Consider the following 20249-nt stretch of genomic DNA (forward strand, 5'->3'; position numbering starts at 1 on the left):
TACACAGATGATGGAATTCTGTCCTTAGATCCCCTTGTGAATGTAGTAGTAAAGTATTTTGATTGGGGGGAGGGTAGAAACATTAGAATGCATCTGTCTTGGTGAGTTGAAGTGTTCCTGACAATCTGAGGATTTTCTTAATTGAAGGTGCTGTTGAGGAAGATGGTGGTAAGGGTGCTGGAAGGTTTTGCAGCCTAGACCAATGGATGTATGTGGAATTTTGTGCATAGGTTGGGGGTTGACTTGGGTAGGAGGTATAATAGTAATGGGCTTCTGTCAGAAACAAAGATAGAGAAGGGCCAACTTCATCAATCGTTTACCCTTTTAGAAATGACAAGGGTAATTGTATATTCAGATGAACTAAGTGTCAAAAAACTGGAGCTGTGTATTGTGTGGACTGTGAAGGGAAGCAGGAAACAGTGGATCATCTCTTGCTGTTCTGTAGTTTCACTTACGGGATTTGAAACAAAATTTCATGTTTATTTGAAGTACAAAGTTGCTGCCCAGGATCAACAGAGGAGTTTGTAAGAGGTCGGAGGGTGGACGGACTGAGTAAAAGAGGAAAGCTGATCTGGAATATAACCCCATGGTGGTATTTTGGTGTCTTTGGAAAGAAAGGAACGCACGGGTCTTCAAAAGCAAGATTAGTTCTGCTGATTCTATTTATCAGAAAATTTGAAAAAGATGATTTTATGGTTGGCTGCTCATAAGCTGTTAAGGTGTAGGTTTTGAGTATTTTTTTTGGTAGTTTGTACATGACAATCTTTTTGTAAAGCAGGGTGGGGGGTCAAGGTCAGAGGGGACAGCTTTTTTTGGTCCCTGAGTACATCATCTCACTGTACTTTTTTTGTTCATATTAATACAATTATACTTTACCTTCTCTCTCTCTCTCAAAAAAAAAAAAGAAAGTATTTTCTCAGTTGAAAGGTGGTTTATATGCGGTTGGACCCAGTAGCAAATTTAAAACTTAAAAGGGTCTACAAGAGGATGGAGGTCCTCCATTTAGGGGGAATAGGGGCCATTTGATAGTAGCAGATTAAGTGGTTGAACTGAATAATTTATAGCATTGCCTTTAAGTGAATAAAATTACTGAGGAGGTTCTGAGCTCCTTAATGGTCAAAACTGAAGTTGGGTTGATTACTGTACCCTCAAATATTTTATTATTTATTATTTACTTATTTTAATCACCAAAGATTGAAGCAATAAATCATTTAATTCAGTCACTTAAAAACTATTGTTACATGATCCTCAATCAGTAAAGGTTCAGGACACATGCTTAATGAAATGACTGTTATTTCTAAATTTTCTGTTCTAAATTTCAGTAATTGTGGTGGATCCATATTGCCAGTGAGTAAGAGGGATAATATTGTGGAAAGAGGTAGAGTAAGTTAGGGGTGAGCAGTATTTGGTTAAAACTGAACCAAAAATTTTGGTTTTGTTTTTTTTTTTTGGTTCAGTATTTTGGGTTTTGGTTAATTCAGTTTTTGAATATTTTGGGTGTAGCGACTCCATCACAAGTCACTACAACCTTGAAGCAACTCGAGGTTTATGACAAGGAGACCCTCATTTCCATTTTTTTTTTAATATCTTGGGTGTAGAAATGTTTAGTAAGCTCTTCTAGAGAGCAGATGAGAGAGGAATCTTCAAAGGTTTTAGGGTGGGGATGTGAGAGCAAGTGGTTTCTCATTTACAATTTGCTGATGACACTGGGTCTTCAGGATGTGAGAGCTCTAAGGAATATTCTTGAGATTGTGGAGAGAATTTCAGGATTGAAGATCAATTTGGCAAAGTGTAGTCTAGTGGGAATGCAGATAGAGTTAATGAATTAGAGGGGAGTGTGCAGAAATCTCGTGTTGCTGATAAAATCGCACTTCAATTATAAAAAAAAGTATTTAGGCTTTATTCCTATATGAAAATCTCAGGGAGGGGTCCTTTTGGGAAGTGATCATAGAAAGATTTGAGAAAAAATTGGCTACCTGGAAAAAGAATTATCTGTGGAAGGGTGGGAGGGTAGTGTTAATTAGATCAACAACTCTGTTCAACCTACCAATTTATTTCTTTCAGTCTTTAAAGCCCCACAGAAGAATGTGCCAAAAAATAGAGAAGATAATTAGGATTTCTCTATGGGATTTGGGGGGGGGGATAAAAAGGAGGATCTCATGAATTGGGATGATGTGTGTAAACCGAAGAGGGTTGGAATGTTGGGAATAGGGAGACTACAGGAGAAAAACAAGGCACTTTTGGGCAAATGGCTATGGAGGTTTCGCAAGGAAAGAGACACTGTGGCATTTGGTAATTAAGAGTATCCATGGGCTGCATCAAAATGGGTGGAACTTGGGTCCTGCTAGAAATATTTCTTTAAGAAGCCCATGAAGTAGTGAAAAATGATTTGAGGGTCCATACTTTAACAATAGTCGTGATACTGAATAGGGTGGAATGATGGAACAGGATTCATGTAGCAGACCCCATATAATTGGGACAAGGCTTGAATTGATTTTTATTTATGAGGGAAATATATGGAATCCATGTGAAATACTTTGGGAATCATAGGCCCTCCTAGGCGTGCTGGTTGAGTACTTGGGGCAAGTGGTCCTTTCCAAGAGCTCACTACACTTGTCAGTATACATATTCATAGTTTTTCTGGAAGATATTTTGTATCTTATTGTGGTTCTCCATTCCAAGCTACTCACCATAACTGTGCTATGAGTGATTTCCTATGTTTTCTGCCATAATGACTTATGATTTATGCTGTTTGGCAAATTTTATGCTTGTGAAATGTATTATGTTCCTTACAAAGCTTTCTTGCTACAGTCATATCAGAAAGCCTTGGTTGCTGATCCCTCATACAAGTTAGCTGCAGAATGCCTGGCAATTGTCTTAACAGACCTTGGAACCAGCTTAAAGCTTGCTGGAAACACTCAAGAGGGAATCAATAAATATACTGAAGCTCTTAAAATAGATCCAAACTATGCTGTAATCTCTGATCTTGTTATCCTTTTTCTTGATGCTATCACTTTTACTCTAGTAACCATTTTGTATACTTGATACTACTGGTTTTATTTCTAAATGATCAAGTCTTTATATGCAGCCTGCATACTATAACCTTGGAGTTGTCTATTCAGAGATGATGCAATATGATTTGGCTCTTAGTTGCTATGAGAAAGCTGCACAGCAGAGGCCCATGTATGCAGAAGCATATTGCAACATGGGTGTCATTTATAAAAACCGTGGGGACTTGGAGTCAGCTATTGCCTGCTATGAGAGGTAGTCCGCTAATTAGTTATGTCATTGTTGCTTTACAGACTTTGCATGTATGCTCATGTTTATTGTTGATTCTATATGTGCCCGGTGTCTCTGTTTTGTACCAGGTGTTTGGCTGTGTCTCCAAACTTTGAGATTGCAAAGAACAACATGGCCATAGCATTGACTGATTTAGGCACAAAGGTGGTTTCCTTTCTAGCTGGTTTCCAGCCTTTTCAAAATTAAATTTATTATCATGGTTAATTCCCAAAACTTTATTTTGTACAAGAAGTAGCTAGCTACCAAATCTCCGCTTATCATATGGACTTTCAGATTTAGAGCATTTGTTTTCGCATCAATGAATTGGATTGGTCAAAGTAGATGCTGGTTTTGTGGTGGGTGGGTGAATGAAGTTACATACGGTTTCACTTTCAACTTAATGGGTAGTTTGATAAGGATTTAAACTTTCAAATAAACCTATGCCAACAAACCTTGAATACTTACTTTTGTATATTTCATTCTATGTTTTGTAATACATGCATTTTAATAATACAATTGATTTATATTTGTAATATTAAAAGAAAATAAATAGAATAAACTGTTATACTGGAAGATTATGCAAATGGCATTGAAAATAACATCTGAAAGCAAGTAAAAGAATCATATTTTTCTCTAAATAAAGGTCGGAGAATTGTATCTCATAAGAAATGTGACATGGCATGTGATGGCTAAATTTAAAAAATGGTGTGCCTTTATTCATAAAAAAATGGTATGCCTTTTTTCTTTTCTTTTTTTTTTTTGATAGGAAAAAATGGTACACCCCTTCATGACTTGCACCTCTCTCTCAATTGCTACACTGCTGCAGTAGTCATATTACTGTTTGTATTCCTAATTATTATATTACTACTGTTTCTTGGACCTAGATTGGTATTACAAAAGCTTGATCTGAAAGATTGAAAGAAAAGCTTTTCCAGCACCTTTCCCTCTAACCACCGAAGTCCTAAATGTACATATGTTACTTCTCATCATTTATGTGTTAAGTTGGGTTAATTTGGGTTTGTAGAGAACACTGATGTGGGCCCCACAGCTACGGTCCCACTGTGTTTGTTGGGTAGAAGGTGTTCTAGTCTTTCTAGGGTTAGCTGGTGGTCAGTTAGTTATTTCAGTTGTTATTTATTTCAGTCTTATTTTGTTTTATTTGTTATGTAAATACTAAGGGCAGATCTGTCCTTTCCATGTAATGAGCATAACCTATAAATACTAAATAAAGTGGCGGCGGCGACAGAACATTAAGCTTCTGTTCCTCCTTTCAACTCATGTGTTATACTGCTCTCTCTTCTCTCTTTCTCCTCTCTTCTCTATACCTTTTCTTCTATTTTCGAACTTGAATTCCATTAGGGTTCAAGGCTGATAGCAGTCCTGAACGTCTACTTGGTATCAGAGCGAGGGTTTCTCATGTGAGTCTAGTCTAGCCGACCACATGAGAACCATCTAAGGCTGGAAGCTGAGAAAGTAGAGTTCATTGACTGATTCTTGGAGATCGCCAAAGGGTTTAGCAGCTGTTTGAAGATTTGCCACAGTTGTAGAGTGTTGGTGATCAGGAAAAATCAGAGAAGGCTAGGGTTCAGGTAACCTTGGAAGGCAGTGAACAACATTCTCTTCATATCAGGTTATTCTCCAAGCTATTTTCAGATTGTTTTTGGGGGGCTTCGAACTCTTCTAAGGGGTGAAAACTGTACGGACTGTTGTTGTTGTGTTTGCTAATTGGTTTCAGATCAGACTTATACCTGTTTCATGCACATCTATCGTGAATACAGATTGGTTCTATACTGATTTTGTGATTGTGGTTGATAGTCGAAGTGCTGTTTTTGACTGTAGTAACCATAATTTTGAGACTACTGGTTCTTGACCGAAATGGAGTTTAAGAATCAGGCAGAAGGCAGTTTTGGGAACAACAGTTATGGTGGTATTTCTGAGACAGGTTTTCAGATTACAACCGTAAGATTTGATGGATTAAACTATTTGGAATGGGCCCAATCAGTCATGATGGCTATTGGGGGAAGGGGTAAAGTAAGGCATCTCTTGGGAGATGTGAAAGAACCCTCCAAGGGAGACCCCATGTATACCAAGTGGGTCCAAGAAAACTACTTGGTTATGACATGGCTGTGTAATTCTATGCATCCACATATCAGCCGAAATTACTTGTGGGCAAATACAACCAAGGAGATATGGGATGTTATGAAAGAAACTTACTCCCAACCCCTTAATGTTCATATGAATTGAAATGTGAAGTGAATACCCTTAAACAAGGAGAGAAACCGGTTTTGGCCTACTTCTCTACCTTGAAGTCCTTGTGGCATGAGCTTGATCACTTAGAGACTCTTGAGTGGGAGAGTCCCAAAGATGCACAGACCCATAGAAAGCACATCGTGACAAACAGGGTGTTTGAGTTTCTGGCAGGCCTGAATTCAGAGTATGATATTGTGCGGCAACAGATTTTGACCAGAGATAGTGTGACCCTCTCTCAGGCATTCTCCTTAGTGCATAGTGAAGAGACCAGGAGGAAAGTCATGATGCAACCTCAGCCTCTTACACCGACACTTGTAGCTGTTAAACCCAAATCAGGGGGTGATTCAGAGAGGGACAGGAAGAAGGAAGATAAAAGGGATGTGGTATGTGAGCATTGTAAGAAACCTAAACACACAAAAGAAACATGTTGGAAGCTGGATCCTCATTTGGTCCTGGCAAAGTTGAGAAGCAAGAAGGGTAATGCTCATGTGACCGTGACTACTGATTCAACATCCTCGTCTGGAACAAGAGGCACACCCTTAGAGACCTTAGCTGCAGTTCGGGCTGCTCTAATACAGTTGGAAAAGGAAGTTGGCAACTCAGCTCAGTCACCGCAGTCACCATCAACCCTTGCCACATCTGCTTTCGCACATTTAGGTACTCGAGCCTCAGCCTACCATGCCTCAGCTCCAGGTACTACTGAACCCTGTTGGGTAATAGATTTAGGTGCATCCGACCATATGATTAGCTTGCCTTCATTGTTTACCACTTATCATTTATCTTCTGGTAGGGATAAAGTATCTATTGCTGATGGCTCTCTTGTCCCCATTTCTAGCAAGGGTGACATCAAACTGTCAGATACTATCTCCTTGTCTTCTGTCTTGCATGTTCCTAAACTTGATACTAACCTTCTTTCAATTAGTAGTATTACCAAACATATGAACTGCTCAGTAACTTTCTTCCCTGACCGATGTGTTTTTCAGGACCTGGAGACGAAGAAGGTGATTGGGACTGGCCGTGAGACGATTGGGATCTATCTGCTCGGGGAGAGTTCTCTTCGGGAAGAGTCAGTGGATAAGAAGTCACTTGTTTCTCAAATTGTGAGTCCGGTTATGCTTTGGCATAACCGATTGGGTCATTTGTCTTTTCGGTCCTTAAAGAGTCTGTTCCCTACTTTGTTTGAGTCTGTTGAGTTGTCCTAGTTGAAATGTGAAAGTTGTGAGTTTGCCAAACATTGTAGAAACTCTTATTCATTGAATAATAAAAGGAGTAATAGTTCTTTTGATATTGTGCATACTGATGTTTGGGGGCCATATCACATCCCTTCTATGGGTGGGTACAAATATTTTTTGTTATTTGTTGATGACCATACTCGGTTTTCTTGGGTTTATCTTATGCGTTCACGAGATGAGGTTCCCGCCCTGACCCAAAACTTCCACCAAATGATCCTAACCCAGTTTGATGCCAAGATCAAAGTTCTTAGATCTGATAATGCAAATGAATACTTTGCTAAGCCATTGGCATCTTACCTTCTTACTCATGGGGTTATTCACCAGAGCACTTGCCCTCATACACCTCAGCAGAATGGGGTTGCAGAAAGGAAGAATACACACATCTTGGAGGTGGCTAGAAGTATTATGTTTAGCTCCAATGTCCCTATTCGCTTCTGAGGTGATGCTATCCTCACGACGGTATATCTTATTAATCGGATTCCTTCCCGGGTTCTTGATATGAAACCTCATTTTTCCCTTCTATATCCAAATGAGTTGTTTACTGTTCCCCTTAAAACATTTGGTTGTACCTGTTTTATTCAGCTTCTCGGACCCCATCACTCCAAGTTCGAAACCAAGGCCTCCAAATGCATCTTTGTTGGTTATGCACAAACTCAAAAGGGTTATTGCTGCTATGATGCTGTCTCAGGGAAGAAGTTTGTCTCCATGGATGTCACTTTCTTTGAGGAGACACCCTACTATTCTCGGATTTCTCCTCAGGGGGAGAGCAGTGAGAGTGGGATTTGGGTCCTTTTCTTCAGGGGAGCGCAGTGAGGGCATGGTTAATACTTTTGGGGTTGTTCCTTTACCTATTCCATTGGGTGATGAGGGTTGTAGTAGTGAGGGTGGTCAGAGGGATCAGGAGTTGAGAGTCTATCACAGGCGATGCAGACAGGTTGATCCCGGTCATCAGCAGTCCAGGCCAGCTCCAACCTCTTCTGAGGCTCCAAGTGCAGGTATTACAGTCCCAGGGCCCATAGAGACTCCTTCCATTGTTGCCACTTCACCCCTTGCAGACGACCTTGACCTTCCCATTGCCATCCGTAAAGGAAAACGACATTGCACCACATCTACAACCCATTGCATTTCCCATTTTTTTATCCTATGATCGCCTATCACCCTCCTACAGGTCCTATCTTACTTCCGTTGCTAATGTCCCTTTTCCAAGAACAGTGCAAGAAGCCCTATCAGTCTCGGAGTGGAGAGGTGCAATGCAAGTTGAAATGGATGCCCTGTTGAAAAATAATACCTGGGAGCTAGTTGATCTGCCCAAAGGAAAGAAACCAGTTGGCTGCAGATGGGTATTTACTGTGAAGCACAATGCGGATGGCTCCATTGAGAGGTACAAAGTTCGGCTAGTTGCAAAAGGGTTCACCCAGACTTATGGTATAGATTACTTGGAGACATTTGCCCCGGTAGCCAAGATGACCACCATTCGAGTTCTATTATCTCTTGCAGCAAGCCACATTTGGCCTTTGTACCAAATGGACGTTAAAAATGATATTGTGGTGACAGGAAATGACAGCCATGAGATTGAGTCCCTCAAACAACTCATTCATCAAGATTTTGAGGTGAAAGATCTTGGTGCACTACGGTATTTTTTGGGTTTTGAGTTTGCTAGATCTAAGCAGGGGATCTTTGTCTCTCAGAGGAAATATGTTCTAGATCTGTTGGCGGAAACTGAAAAGTTAGGTGTCAAGCCTGCGGATACACCCATTGAACAGAACCACAGGATTAGTGCAGAGAGTGGGGAGCCTCTTGAAGACAAAGTTATGTTCTAGCGATTAGTGGGAAAGCTCCTATATCTCTGCCTCACTCGGCCAGATATAAGTTATGCAATTGGTGTTGTCAGTCAGTACATGCATTCTCCTAGAATCATGCACCTTCTTGTAGTAGAAAGAATATTAGCATACTTGAAGAGATGCTCACAGGTATACTGTTCAAGAACAATGACCACATGAAGGTGGAGGTCTATACGGATGCCGATTGGGCTGGGAGTGTTGATGACAGAAGGTCTACCTCTGGATATTGTATCCTTGTGGGAGGTAACCTTGTCTCTTGGAGGAGTAAAAAACATAATGTTGTCTCCCGATCTAGTGCTGAAGCTGAATACAGGTCAATGGCTAACGGAGTGGCTGAAATTCTATGGCTGAGATCACTAATTGAGGAGTTGGGTATTGAGTATGAGAAGCCCCTGATGCTGTATTGTGATAATCAAGCGGCTATTAATATAGCACACAATCCGGTGCAGCATGATAGAACTAATCATATTGAAGTTGATCGACATTTTGTACGAGAGAGGGTCTCTTCACAAGAAGTGTGTCTCCCGTACATCACCTCCAACATGTAGCTAGCAGATATCCGCACCAAAGCTGTACCAAGGAAGAAGCTAGAGGCGGATCTATCCAAGTTGGGTATGATAAACATTTATTCCCAACTTTAGGGGGAGTGTAGAGAACACTGATGTGGGCCCCACAGCTACGGTCCCACTGTGTTCGTAGGGTAGAAGGTGTTCTAGTCTTTCTAGGGTTAGCTGGTGGTCAGTTAGTTATTTCAGTTGTTATTTATTACAGTCTTATTTTGTTCTATTTGTTATGTAAATATTAAGGGCAGATCTGTCCTTTCCATGTAATGAGCATAACCTATAAATACTAAATAAAGTGGCGGCGGCAGAACATTAAGCTTCTTTTCCTCCTTTCAACTCTTGTGTTCTACTGCTCTCTCTTCTCTCTTTCTCCTCTCTTCTCTATACCTTTTCTTCTATTTTCGAACCTGAAATCCATTAGGGTTCAAGACTGATAGCAGTCCTGAACGTCTACTGGGTTCTTCTTTGTGGCATGACCTTTATTTTGTCACATTCAAGGATGATATGGCTTGTTTATACAATCCACTGGATGGGATCCTCTGGATTTGGCCACCACATGTTCTTTCCTCCAGTCATGCCAGTTTCATACCTTACTTTGTACTGACATTTTATGATAGATAGTACTGGCATTTTGCCTGAATGGTATTTAGTTATCTCATGTCTATTTTACCAGGAAGGGCTTGTTGAGGTTTTAGACAAATCATGTAGTCTATAGTGGTAGTTTTTGATTATTTATTGTTTAGATAGGAAGTAGGGACCACAACACTCTTGTTGGGTCCTTTTTGAGCAGTTATTTTAATTGTTTTATGCTGTTTTATGTGTTAGCCGCCCTATAAGGGCATACTTGTCTTTGTACTCATTATTATTTCAGACTATAAATAATAGCGAAGAGGGCGGCCGTCATTTTTGCTCTCTTTTCTCTCTCAAATCTCTTCTCTTCCTTTTCTCCTTTCTTCTCTTCTTCTTCAAGAAATATTCTTTTGTTTTACAGATTTTTTATTTCAGCTCCTTTCTATTGGGTTTATTATGGACAAGTGGCAAGTCATTGTAGGCTGCCTTTTCCCATGAACAGAGGGGTGGCAAGGGCAACAAGTGCATCTGATGTAGGTCCAGCTCAATTCTAGTTCTTAGAGAATGTTGAATGGTCTTCTTTGGTCAGGATTTATAGCTGTTGATGGCTGTAATGGCTTCTTGAAGGAAGAAGAAAGAAAATAGGAAGAGAAAGAAGAGAGAAAATACTTGTAATCACTCACAGGGTTCCTAGAATCACTATAGGGTATGGGAATCACTCACCATAATTAGCATAAGCTGAAGAAAACTCAATAAACTTCATTGCTTTTTGTGTAAAACGTCCATACACATTTATAGACTCTAAACTCATAATAATCCTAGGAGTCAAACTGTTAGACTCATAATAGTCTTAGGAGTAAAACTGTTAGACTCATTAAAGAGATCCCCCTAGCCCATAAGACATTTTACTTGGTCAAATCTCCAATCTAGACCCATTTGCTCTAAACTGGATAGATCATTGGGGAACCTGGCTTCTAGAGCTCTTCCAAGGGTGACCTCCGATCATTGGCCCATAGTGTTATGTAAGGAGGAAAGAAGGCGTGGAGGTCCTACCCCCTTTAGATTTGAAAATATGTGGTTACTGCACCCAGGGTTTACTAACAAAGTGAGGGAGTGGTGGTATGAGTGTAACCCTTTGGTGGAATGGGAGGGGATGAAATTCCATAAGAAACTTCAATTTTTGAAAGCAAAAATCAAGGAGTGGAATATGGTGGAGTTTGGGAGGATAGAAAAAAGAAAGGGAGATCTGTTGGATAAGATTGAAAGCCTTGACTTTAAAGAAGAAATGAGAGAACTTGGAGAGGAAGACAATGAGCTCAGGAGAGATTTAAGAAGACAGTTAGAGGACTGCCTGCACAAGGAAGAAATTAGCTGGAGGCAAAAATCTCGGTGTAAAGGGGTGCAAGAGGGGGACAGAAACACTAGGTTTTTCCACTCTCTAGTAGATGGCAAGAAAAGGAAGAACCTGATCTCCAAACTGGTAGTAGATGGAGTTGAGCTAGTACATCAAGAGGAGATTGCTGGGGCTTGTGTGGAGCACTTCAAATCTATTCTAAGAAGGCCTGTGTGTAGAAGGGTGCAGGTAGAAGGATTGGATTGGCCAGATGTAGGGGTGGAGAACAGGAGAAGGTTGGAGAGAAGCTTTAGTTTAGAAGAGATCAAAGAGGCTGTATTCTCTATGGATAGAACAAAAGCCCCAGGGCCGGATCGGTTCACAATAGCTTTTTATCAGGACTGTTGGGATATTTTGAAAGATGATCTTTTGCGGGTGTTTGAGGAGTTTTTTAGGAGAGGAATTGTCAATCCGGGTGTGAACTCTACATTTATAGCCTTAATTCCAAAAAAGAAAGATGCTTCCCACCCGAAGGATTTTAGGCCAATTAGCTTGGTTAATAGCTTGTATAAGATCATTGCAAAAGTGTTGTCTTTGAGGCTGAAGAAGGTTTTGCCAGATATCATTGCACACTACCAAGGAGCTTTTGTGAATGGAAGACAAATTACTGATCATATTTTAATTGCTAATGAGAGTGTGGAGAACTTTAAGAGGGATAAGAAGAAGGGAGTGGTTTGTAAGTTGGACTTGGAAAAGGCTTATGACTTGGTGGACTGGGAATTTTTGAGGAAAGTTTTGACTAAATTTGGGTTCGAGGATTGATGGTGTAAGTGGATTATGGGTTGTGTCTGGAATTGTCATTACTCAGTGCTAGTGAATGGGACAATGGTAGACTTCTTTCCAGCCAGTAGGGGTATAAGACAAGGAGACCCCCTTTCTCCTTTCTTGTTCATTCTAAATGCGGAGGTTTTGGGGAAACTGATTCACATAGCAGATTCTAGGGGGCTTATTAGAGGCTGGAGAGTTGGGAGGGTGGAAACCCCCCTTACTCACTTGTAGTTTGCTGACGACACAATTCTGTTTTGTGAAGGCGGTAATGTGAGCTTTATCAGGAATTTGAAGTCGGTGATACAACTGTTTGAGCAAATATCCAACTTGAAGGTTAACCTTGGGAAAAGCTATGTTGTGGGGGTGAATTTGGAGGAGGGAGAGATCAGGGAGAGTGCTGAAGTGCTGGGGTGTGAAGTCTCAGGGTGGCCTTTGAACTACTTAGGGTTGCTTTTAGGTGATAATCCTATGAGAGAGAGCTTTTGGAACCCGGTGGTGGAAAGGTTTGAAAAAAGACTGGTGTCATGGAAAAAGAACTACCTCTCTCTTGGTGGGAGAATTACTCTTATTAAGGTCACGCTTGCTAATTTATCTATCTTTTTCCTGTTGGTGTTTAAAATCCTAGTGAAGGTTGCTAATAGATTGGAGAAGTTAATGAGAGATTTCCTGTGGGAACTGGGAGAGGAAAAAAGGGATCATAGAGTTAGCTGGGAGATAGTTTGTAGGAGTAAGACATGTGGTGGTTTGGGGCTTGGGAATATTAGGAGAAGGAATATGACTCTGTTGGGAAAGTGATTGTGGAGATTCCCCTTGGAGAAGGAGAAGCTATGGGCTAGAATAGTGGCAAGTATTCATGGGTTGGGGCATAATGGATGGGACGCTGGAATCAGAGCTAGGACCACAAGTAATTCTCCTTGGAAAGCCATTCATGACCTGCTGCCAGTTTTCTCCCCTAATATCATGTATGATTTGAATTCCGGTAACTCCATAAAATTCTGGGAACAAACCTGGGTGGGGAGTGCCCCTCTAAAGGATCAGTTTCCTTTTTTGTTTGCTCTTTCTGATCTGAAAAATGAGTCAATCTCGTCTTTCACCACCCCGTCCTCTTCCACTTCTGGGATTGGGTGGAACTTGGGTCTAAGAAGGGATTTGAGGGACTCAGACTTTGACAATATTTTGAGCCTTATTGCAATTCTTGATAACGTTGTCTTAGACCCCAATAGGGTGGATTTTAGAATTTGGACACCTTCTCCCAACGACATTTTTTCTTGTGCTTCTTTCTTCAAAGTCTTAAGTCAGTCCACCAGCCCTACCTTCCCTCCTTTTCCTGTTGATGAGGTTTGGTGCAAAGCAATACCTCCTAGGGTTGGTAGTTTTTGTTGGGAAGCCTATCTAGAAAGAATCAACACTGGTGATCTACTCCAAAAGAAGAGACCCAATACTTGTTTGTCACCTCAGTGGTGTGTTCTTTGTAAAGCGGATGGGGAGACTGGTTTTCACCTACTGGTGTCTTGCCATTTTGCGAGGTCAATTTGGGAATGGGTTTTGTCCCTATTTGGATGTAGTTGGAATACCCCATCAGACTTGCAAGGCATTTTTTCCCCTTCTCTTTTCAGGTGGCGGATAAAAAGGGGAAGGACAATGTGGAGAGGACTAAGGGCTGCAGTATGTTGGACACTTTGGGAAGAAAGAAACTCCAGGATATTCTCAGAAGCTCAGAGAGGAGCAGCAGATCTGAGGGCTATCATTCATATTAGGGCGGTACAGTGGCTGAAATCTTTGGAGCTTTTCACAGATTACACTGTGGATGACATGTTGAGGAAGTGGGGTGAAATTGCAAATTGCACACATACTAAGTCAGTAATGAGTGTGGCTTGGACCCCTCCACCTAGTGGATTCGTGAAACTAAACTTTGATGAGTGTAGCAGGGGAAATCCGGGACATTCGGGGATTGGGGGTGTTTTTAGGGATGAAAATGGGGTCATTTCTGCTATGTTCTCAGGCCCAATTGGAGTGGGTGACTCCCTTAGAGCTGAGATCTTTGCGGTTATGGAAGGAGTACAGTAAGCTAAGGAGTTGAACATCAGGAAACTCTTAATTGAAGGGGATTCAGAGGTGGTGATAGAGTGGCTGATTAAAGATCACAATGGCTTATGGAAGTACAATAATGGGAGGAGGAAATTCAAATGGCTGGTGCGGGAGATGGAAGTTAAGATACTTTGGGTTAAAAGATCGGCTAATTCTCTAGCTGACGGTTTAGCTAAACAAGGGGCAGAAAGGGATTCACTTTTTGGGCTAAGCTGTAACTATAGTGTGTTTTCTTTATTTTTTTTTTTCTTTTCTTGAGGTTCTTTGTTGCTCTTGGAAGATAAGCGTGTTTGTCTTCCTATTGTAAATTTTCTTTTGATGAGTTAATGAAAGTGTTATTGATCAATAAAAAAAAAGAGTGAAATTGTTAGACTCAATAATCCTAGTAGGACTCAAACTAAGCTGTCACATCCTTTTCAATTCAAAGAAGACTCAAGAACTCTAATCCTACTTTTGCAATGACTTTGAAATTTTAAACATAAGCAAACTATAAATAGACAATCAAACCCTATTATTGGACCCTACAGAAAAACTGTAAAATGTTAAAAATATCTACGGTGTCCAAAAATACAGAAATACATAAAATTTCACAAAATTCCAATTTTGACTATTCAGCTCCTGCATCAACATCCTTCTTCTTTGTTAAAAAGCAAGAAATCAGGAGGCCCTTTTGGGTCCTACCCATCTGCAACCTGGAAGATTCATGGGTATAAGTGACCTGACAAGTAACTACTACCGCTGCTGCTTCTGGATCTGATTGAACTTGAGTAATGTCTTAGATGTTATGGAGATCGAGTTATAAATAGAAACTTTTCTTTGCTCTTGGAATGCTGATGTCCTTATTTCCTAGGTTAGATGATGTGAAATCGGTAAACTTGCTATTTTCGTTTTATTTCCTCATTAAGAAAAAAGCTTTCATCACTTCCCTTAATTCAATCTTACGATGTAATGCATTGTCTACAGGTGATTGTTGACAAAGCAACAGTCCTGATTACTAGCATTTGTTTCCTAAATCTATCACTTGTCTTGTTGCCTTCATTTGTTTACTGTTGAAAGGATGAGTTTGAATAAGAGTTTACCTTTCCAATGACATTTGATTAGCTTTTAGAAATCACTTTACAGTGTTGTATCAATTTCCCTTCACTGTAGAGTGGTGATTCATTTTTCTTATTTCTGATTTTGGATTTGGCTGTCTATTTAGGTCAAATTGGAAGGAGACATAAATCAAGGTGTGACATACTACAAGAAAGCTCTGTATTACAATTGGCACTATGCTGATGCTATGTACAATCTTGGTGTTGCATATGGTGAAATGCTTAAGTTTGACATGGTTAGTGACATGCATAGGATACCCTCTTGGAATCTGTTTAGATCTTATTCTTATGTAAGCCTTTTTTTGACATTCTGAAATTGCTGTCTTCTTCTTGCTTATGTCTGGTACTGCCACATATTATTTTATTTTTTCCTAAGGTATATCTAAAGGCAATTGAATAGGCAATTCTGTCCATGCAGGCAGTTGTGTTTTATGAACTTGCACTGCACTTCAATCCCCAATGTGCGGAGGCATGCAACAATCTAGGAGTAATATACAAAGACAGAGACAACCTTGATAAAGCTGTGGAATGTTATCAAGCAAGTTCTCTCCATGCTTATAGTTTGTCATCTATTACATGTACTTGTTTGCATGATACTTGGGGTCTTTGTCCTTAAGGTGAATGCCATTGATTTTTTTTTTTTTTTTTCTTTTGCACTACACAGTTGGCTCTAAGAATCAAACCAAACTTTTCTCAGTCCCTAAACAACCTTGGCGTTGTCTATACTGTCCAGGTATATTATTTCAGTATATCTATTATTTTGTTACATATATGTTTGAACTAATGTCATGTTTGACCTGATCACTAACTATTTTTTTAAGCTTGCAGGGTAAAATGGATGCTGCAGCAAGTATGATTGAGAAAGCTATTGTTGCAAATCCTTCATATGCAGAAGCATACAATAACTTAGGTAACCACTTGTTGTTAACTTTCCATGATTCTCTGGCCTCACTCCATCCAGATTTTCCTTTTTAACGGGCTCATAAGTCTAATTGTTTTGCACTGTATTGGAAACTTAAACTCCATGCGGATACAGTAATTGGTACTTGTAGTTTGTAAAAGAAAACTTAAAGCTCCATGTGGATACAGTAATATGTACTTGTAATTTGTAAAAGAAAAGTATCAAGTCTGTCTTGTTGAGGTTGGAATGTTTTGTGGTAGATTTAACTTTGTGATTTATCCTGCTTAATTGAATACTTGTATAAGATTCTAATTGAATAGTTCTAGAATTGTAATTTGTTAGGAACTGATTGTACTCTTCTTTTTTTTTTCTCTTTAATAAAATTGTTTACTCATTTATCAAAAAAAATTGTAATTTGTTCGGAAGAATCTATAAACATAAAAAATTTCAATTCCTACAACCAAAGTTATGAGAATTCATTAACAACTACTATATTCTCCAGACATACTCTTTCTATGTTGTCATTTGGTAACCCAGTAATATCACAGTTTTTTTTAGCAAGACTTGATATTCTAGGAGTTTCATTTTTTGAAAAAATAGATATTGTAGGATTTTTTGGTTAGGCCTAGTTCCCTTTGAATTTAAGAGCATTGTTTTGACAAGTGTTCCATTAGAACATCAACACCTATGAGCTCCTCCAAAGAAGAATACCTTGTTCCTTGTCACCTCATAGGTAATATTAGTTCTATAAAGCTACTCATGAAACCACTCTCCACTTGCTAATCAGCTGCAATGTTGTTTTTGCTGTTTGGAAGCATTTCTTATCTTTGTTTTGGTGCGAAAATGTTGGAACAGTCACTGTTGATGGATTTTTAGCCCTCACAATTCTCTCCTAATCCTAAAATATAAAGAACTACAACTGAATCACATCTTTTGTACTCAACCACCATAGGTTCAGTATAAAAGACTGCACCCTTTAAGTATCAGTACCTTGCTTTTGTTCAATGTGCTATGTCCCTTCATAAAGAACTAGATTTGATGTAATATAAATAGCAGTTTGGTTATCACAAAATACAACTTCATATGAGATGTAATAGAACAACCACATTATTTATACTTTAAGTGATAAACGATGAAATTACATTGACATAGCACATTCATGGGGTTCAACGAGAACACCCACATCTTTATATACTTTAAGTGATAAAAAATGAAATTACAAGACTGCTCCTTTTAAGTTATAAGGTAGCAGCAAGAGAGGTACAAATAAAAAATAATAAGCAAGCAACACACTCAGGCTCATAACTAAACAACTAAATAATAAAATAAAAGAATGACATAAGTAAGGCCGAAGCCCACTAATGAGTGAAATACATTCACTCTTCTCTACAAATTTCTCTAATATCATGGCAGAAGGTGATTATTAAACAAGAACTAGGTACTTATTAAACTACAATCCAGGACCACGTAAGTATAGGAACTTATTAAGAGACATAAGAAAGCTCGTAAGGGAGTTGAGAGTTCAGATTTGCTGTATCCCAGGGGAAGGAAACAGTATGACAGACACACTAATTAAACAAGGTGTAAACCGAAATAATAGGTATTGGGGGTTGCCAATGGAGAACCAATTGACTTGAATGTAAAGATAAAGATTATATTTAGGGGCAATAGGGGCCTGTGTTTGTGTAGTGCCCGGCACTTCTTGTACAGAGATATTTATTATTCTACACAATAAAGCTTCAGTTACTCGTACAAAAAATTCCCAGTTGTTACAAGGATTTTCTCTTGGTTGTTCCAAGTTTTGTCATAGAACATCTATATAGTTCCATATGCCTTTTTTCCTTAAGCAAAATATTGGAAGTGAAGCTTTGAAATAGCATAGTTCGTTGATTCAAACCTTAGAGATAATATTCCAGACTTGTCTGTTTTGCAAGTTTCGCTATAGAGCCATCTATATAGTCCTATATGCCTTTTTACTTCAGTAGAAATCACTATTTGCTGATTCAGTCAAGCTTCTTGTGAGAGAAAGAGGGGGAAGGTGAAGACTTCAGCAGTAGAGAAGGAAGGAGAAGAAGAAAAGAGTAGGAGGTCAACTAGAGTTATGAGAAAGTTAAACCCTAGCCGCCAGCCCCTCATTATATTTATATTTAACTTAAAGATGATATATTACAAGGATACCCTTAGTAGGGCGGCTACTAAAACTGAATAGTCACAACTTTAAAAAATAAAAAACTAATGGGCCGAACGCCCAACAACTTCCTAATTAAATAAAAACAAACTAAAGACAAACCGGGCCACTCAACAAAACAAACCGGCCTACTCAACACTCCCCCTCAAGTTGGGAGTAAATGTCACACATTCCCAACTTGCGTAGATCATGCTCTAGCTTGTTCTTTGCAACACCCTTTGTGAGAACATCAGCGAACTGCAGATCAGAAGCAATGTATGGAAGGCAGACTTCTCCAGAAGTTACCCTTTCTCTGATAAAATGTCTATCCACTTCAATGTGCTTAGTTCGGTCATGCTGGACTGGGTTATGGGCAATGTTAATTGCTGCCTGGTTATCACAGTATAGCATCATGGGTTCTTCTGCCTGTACACCAATTTCTTCTAACAGAGAACGGATCCAGAGAAGTTCTGAAACTCCATGCGCCCTGGCCCTATATTCAGCTTCAACACTTGATCTTGCCACCACTGTTTGTTTCTTACTCTTCCATGAGACTAGGTTACCCCCAAATAGGGTGCACACTCCTGAAGTTGATCTCCTGTCATCAAGACATCCTGCCCAATCTGCATCTGTATAAGCCTCTAGTTTCAACTGTCCATGATTAGTAAACAATATGCCTCTGCCTAGATGTCCCTTCAGATAAGCAAGGATCCTGTCAACTGCCTCTCAATGCTGGACTCGTGGGGCATACATGTATTGACTTACTACACTCACTGCATAGGAGTTGTCTGGTCTTGTCATACACAAGTATAGAAGCCGACCCACAAGTCTCTGATATCTCCTAATGTCCTTTACTGGTTCACCTACTGTTGCACTGATTTTATGGTTTTGGTCAATAAGGGTGCTAATTGCCTTCGTTCCAAGCTTCCCTGTCTCTTGAAGAAGGTCTAAGACATACTTCATTTGAGAGATAAAAATTCCATGTTTCGATCCTGCAACTTCGATGCCTAAGAAGTATCTCAGTTCTCCAACATCCTTAATTTCAAATTCCTTATGTAGGTTCCTCTTCAGACTATCAATCTCACTCAGATCATTCCCAGTGACAACAATATCATCCACATAAACAATTAGGATTGACACCAAAGATCCCCCGCGCTTCACAAACAAAGTGTGATCGGATTGAGTTTGAGTGTAGCCAAAATCAATCAAGGCCTTTCTGAATCTGTCAAACCATGCTCTGGGAGATTGTTTCAAGCCATATAATGACTTCTTAAGCCTGCATACCTTTCCCTTTTCAGTATCATTGTAGAAACCAACAGGAAGATCCATATACACTTCTTCTTGCAGATCCCCATTTAGGAAAACATTCTTCACATCCAGTTGAAACAAGGGCCAAGAGTATGAGGCAACAAAGGAAAGGAGTATCCGAACGGAGGTCATCTTTGCAACTGGCGCAAAGGTCTCTAAATAATCAATGCCATAGGTCTGTGTGTATCCTTTTGCGACAAGTCTTGCCTTGTACCTCTCTATACTTCCATCTGCCTTATATTTTACTGTGTAAAACCATCTGCATCCAACCGTCTCCTTGCCTTCTGGTAGGTCCACAATGTCCCATGTCTGATTCTTAATTAAAGCTTTCATCTCTTCCTGCATAGCTGTCTTCCACTCAGGTTTGGAGAGAGCCTCACTAACACCCTTGGGTATAGACACTGAATCAAGAGAAGAGAAAAAACACGGTAGGAAGGAGAAAGTCCACTGTAGGATAAGTACTGTGAAATACAATGAGCAATACACTTTCTCTTCCCTTTTCTAAGAGCAATAGGGAGATCAAGGTTATCGGTAACAGAGTTAGTAGGATCAATGGGAACTGAAATAGTAGCAGGATCAAGAGGAATACCTGAATCCATATCAGCCGAATTTGGAGTCTCCAAGGGATCGACAAGAAGTGGTGTGAGTTCTGCTGTAGTGGAATCAATCGCCTTGTGAAGTCTCTGTCGTGAGTAATGCTGCGAAACAAAGCGCAAAGGAGGTGGCAAGGTAGGTGGCACCAGGCGGTGGTCAAGCATAGGCGGTGACACAGGGACTGGAACTGGGAGAGGGATA

General features: G+C 39.8%; 1 protein-coding gene across 4 annotated transcripts in view; it reads left to right on the forward strand.

The window, feature by feature from the left end:
* The window catches only part of SPY (Tetratricopeptide repeat (TPR)-like superfamily protein), a 61078-nt gene that overhangs the window by 2871 nt on the left and 37958 nt on the right, over positions 1 to 20249 (forward strand). For 2 of the 4 annotated variants that reach the window (XM_010247541.3, XM_010247525.3), the window contains 7 exons: positions 2812 to 2973; positions 3089 to 3264; positions 3369 to 3444; positions 15186 to 15368; positions 15497 to 15616; positions 15743 to 15811; positions 15907 to 15988. In XM_010247541.3, coding sequence (XP_010245843.1) covers positions 2812 to 2973; positions 3089 to 3264; positions 3369 to 3444; positions 15186 to 15368; positions 15497 to 15616; positions 15743 to 15811; positions 15907 to 15988 — 868 coding nt within the window. The remainder of the gene's footprint in view (positions 1 to 2811; positions 2974 to 3088; positions 3265 to 3368; positions 3445 to 15185; positions 15369 to 15496; positions 15617 to 15742; positions 15812 to 15906; positions 15989 to 20249) is intronic. The other 2 variants (XM_010247534.3, XM_088889359.1) reach the window with 1 other exon arrangement.

This window comes from Nelumbo nucifera, chromosome 6, assembly GCF_055504915.1.
Source record: "Nelumbo nucifera cultivar China Antique chromosome 6, China Antique-T2T, whole genome shotgun sequence".
Lineage (NCBI taxonomy): Eukaryota > Viridiplantae > Streptophyta > Magnoliopsida > Proteales > Nelumbonaceae > Nelumbo > Nelumbo nucifera.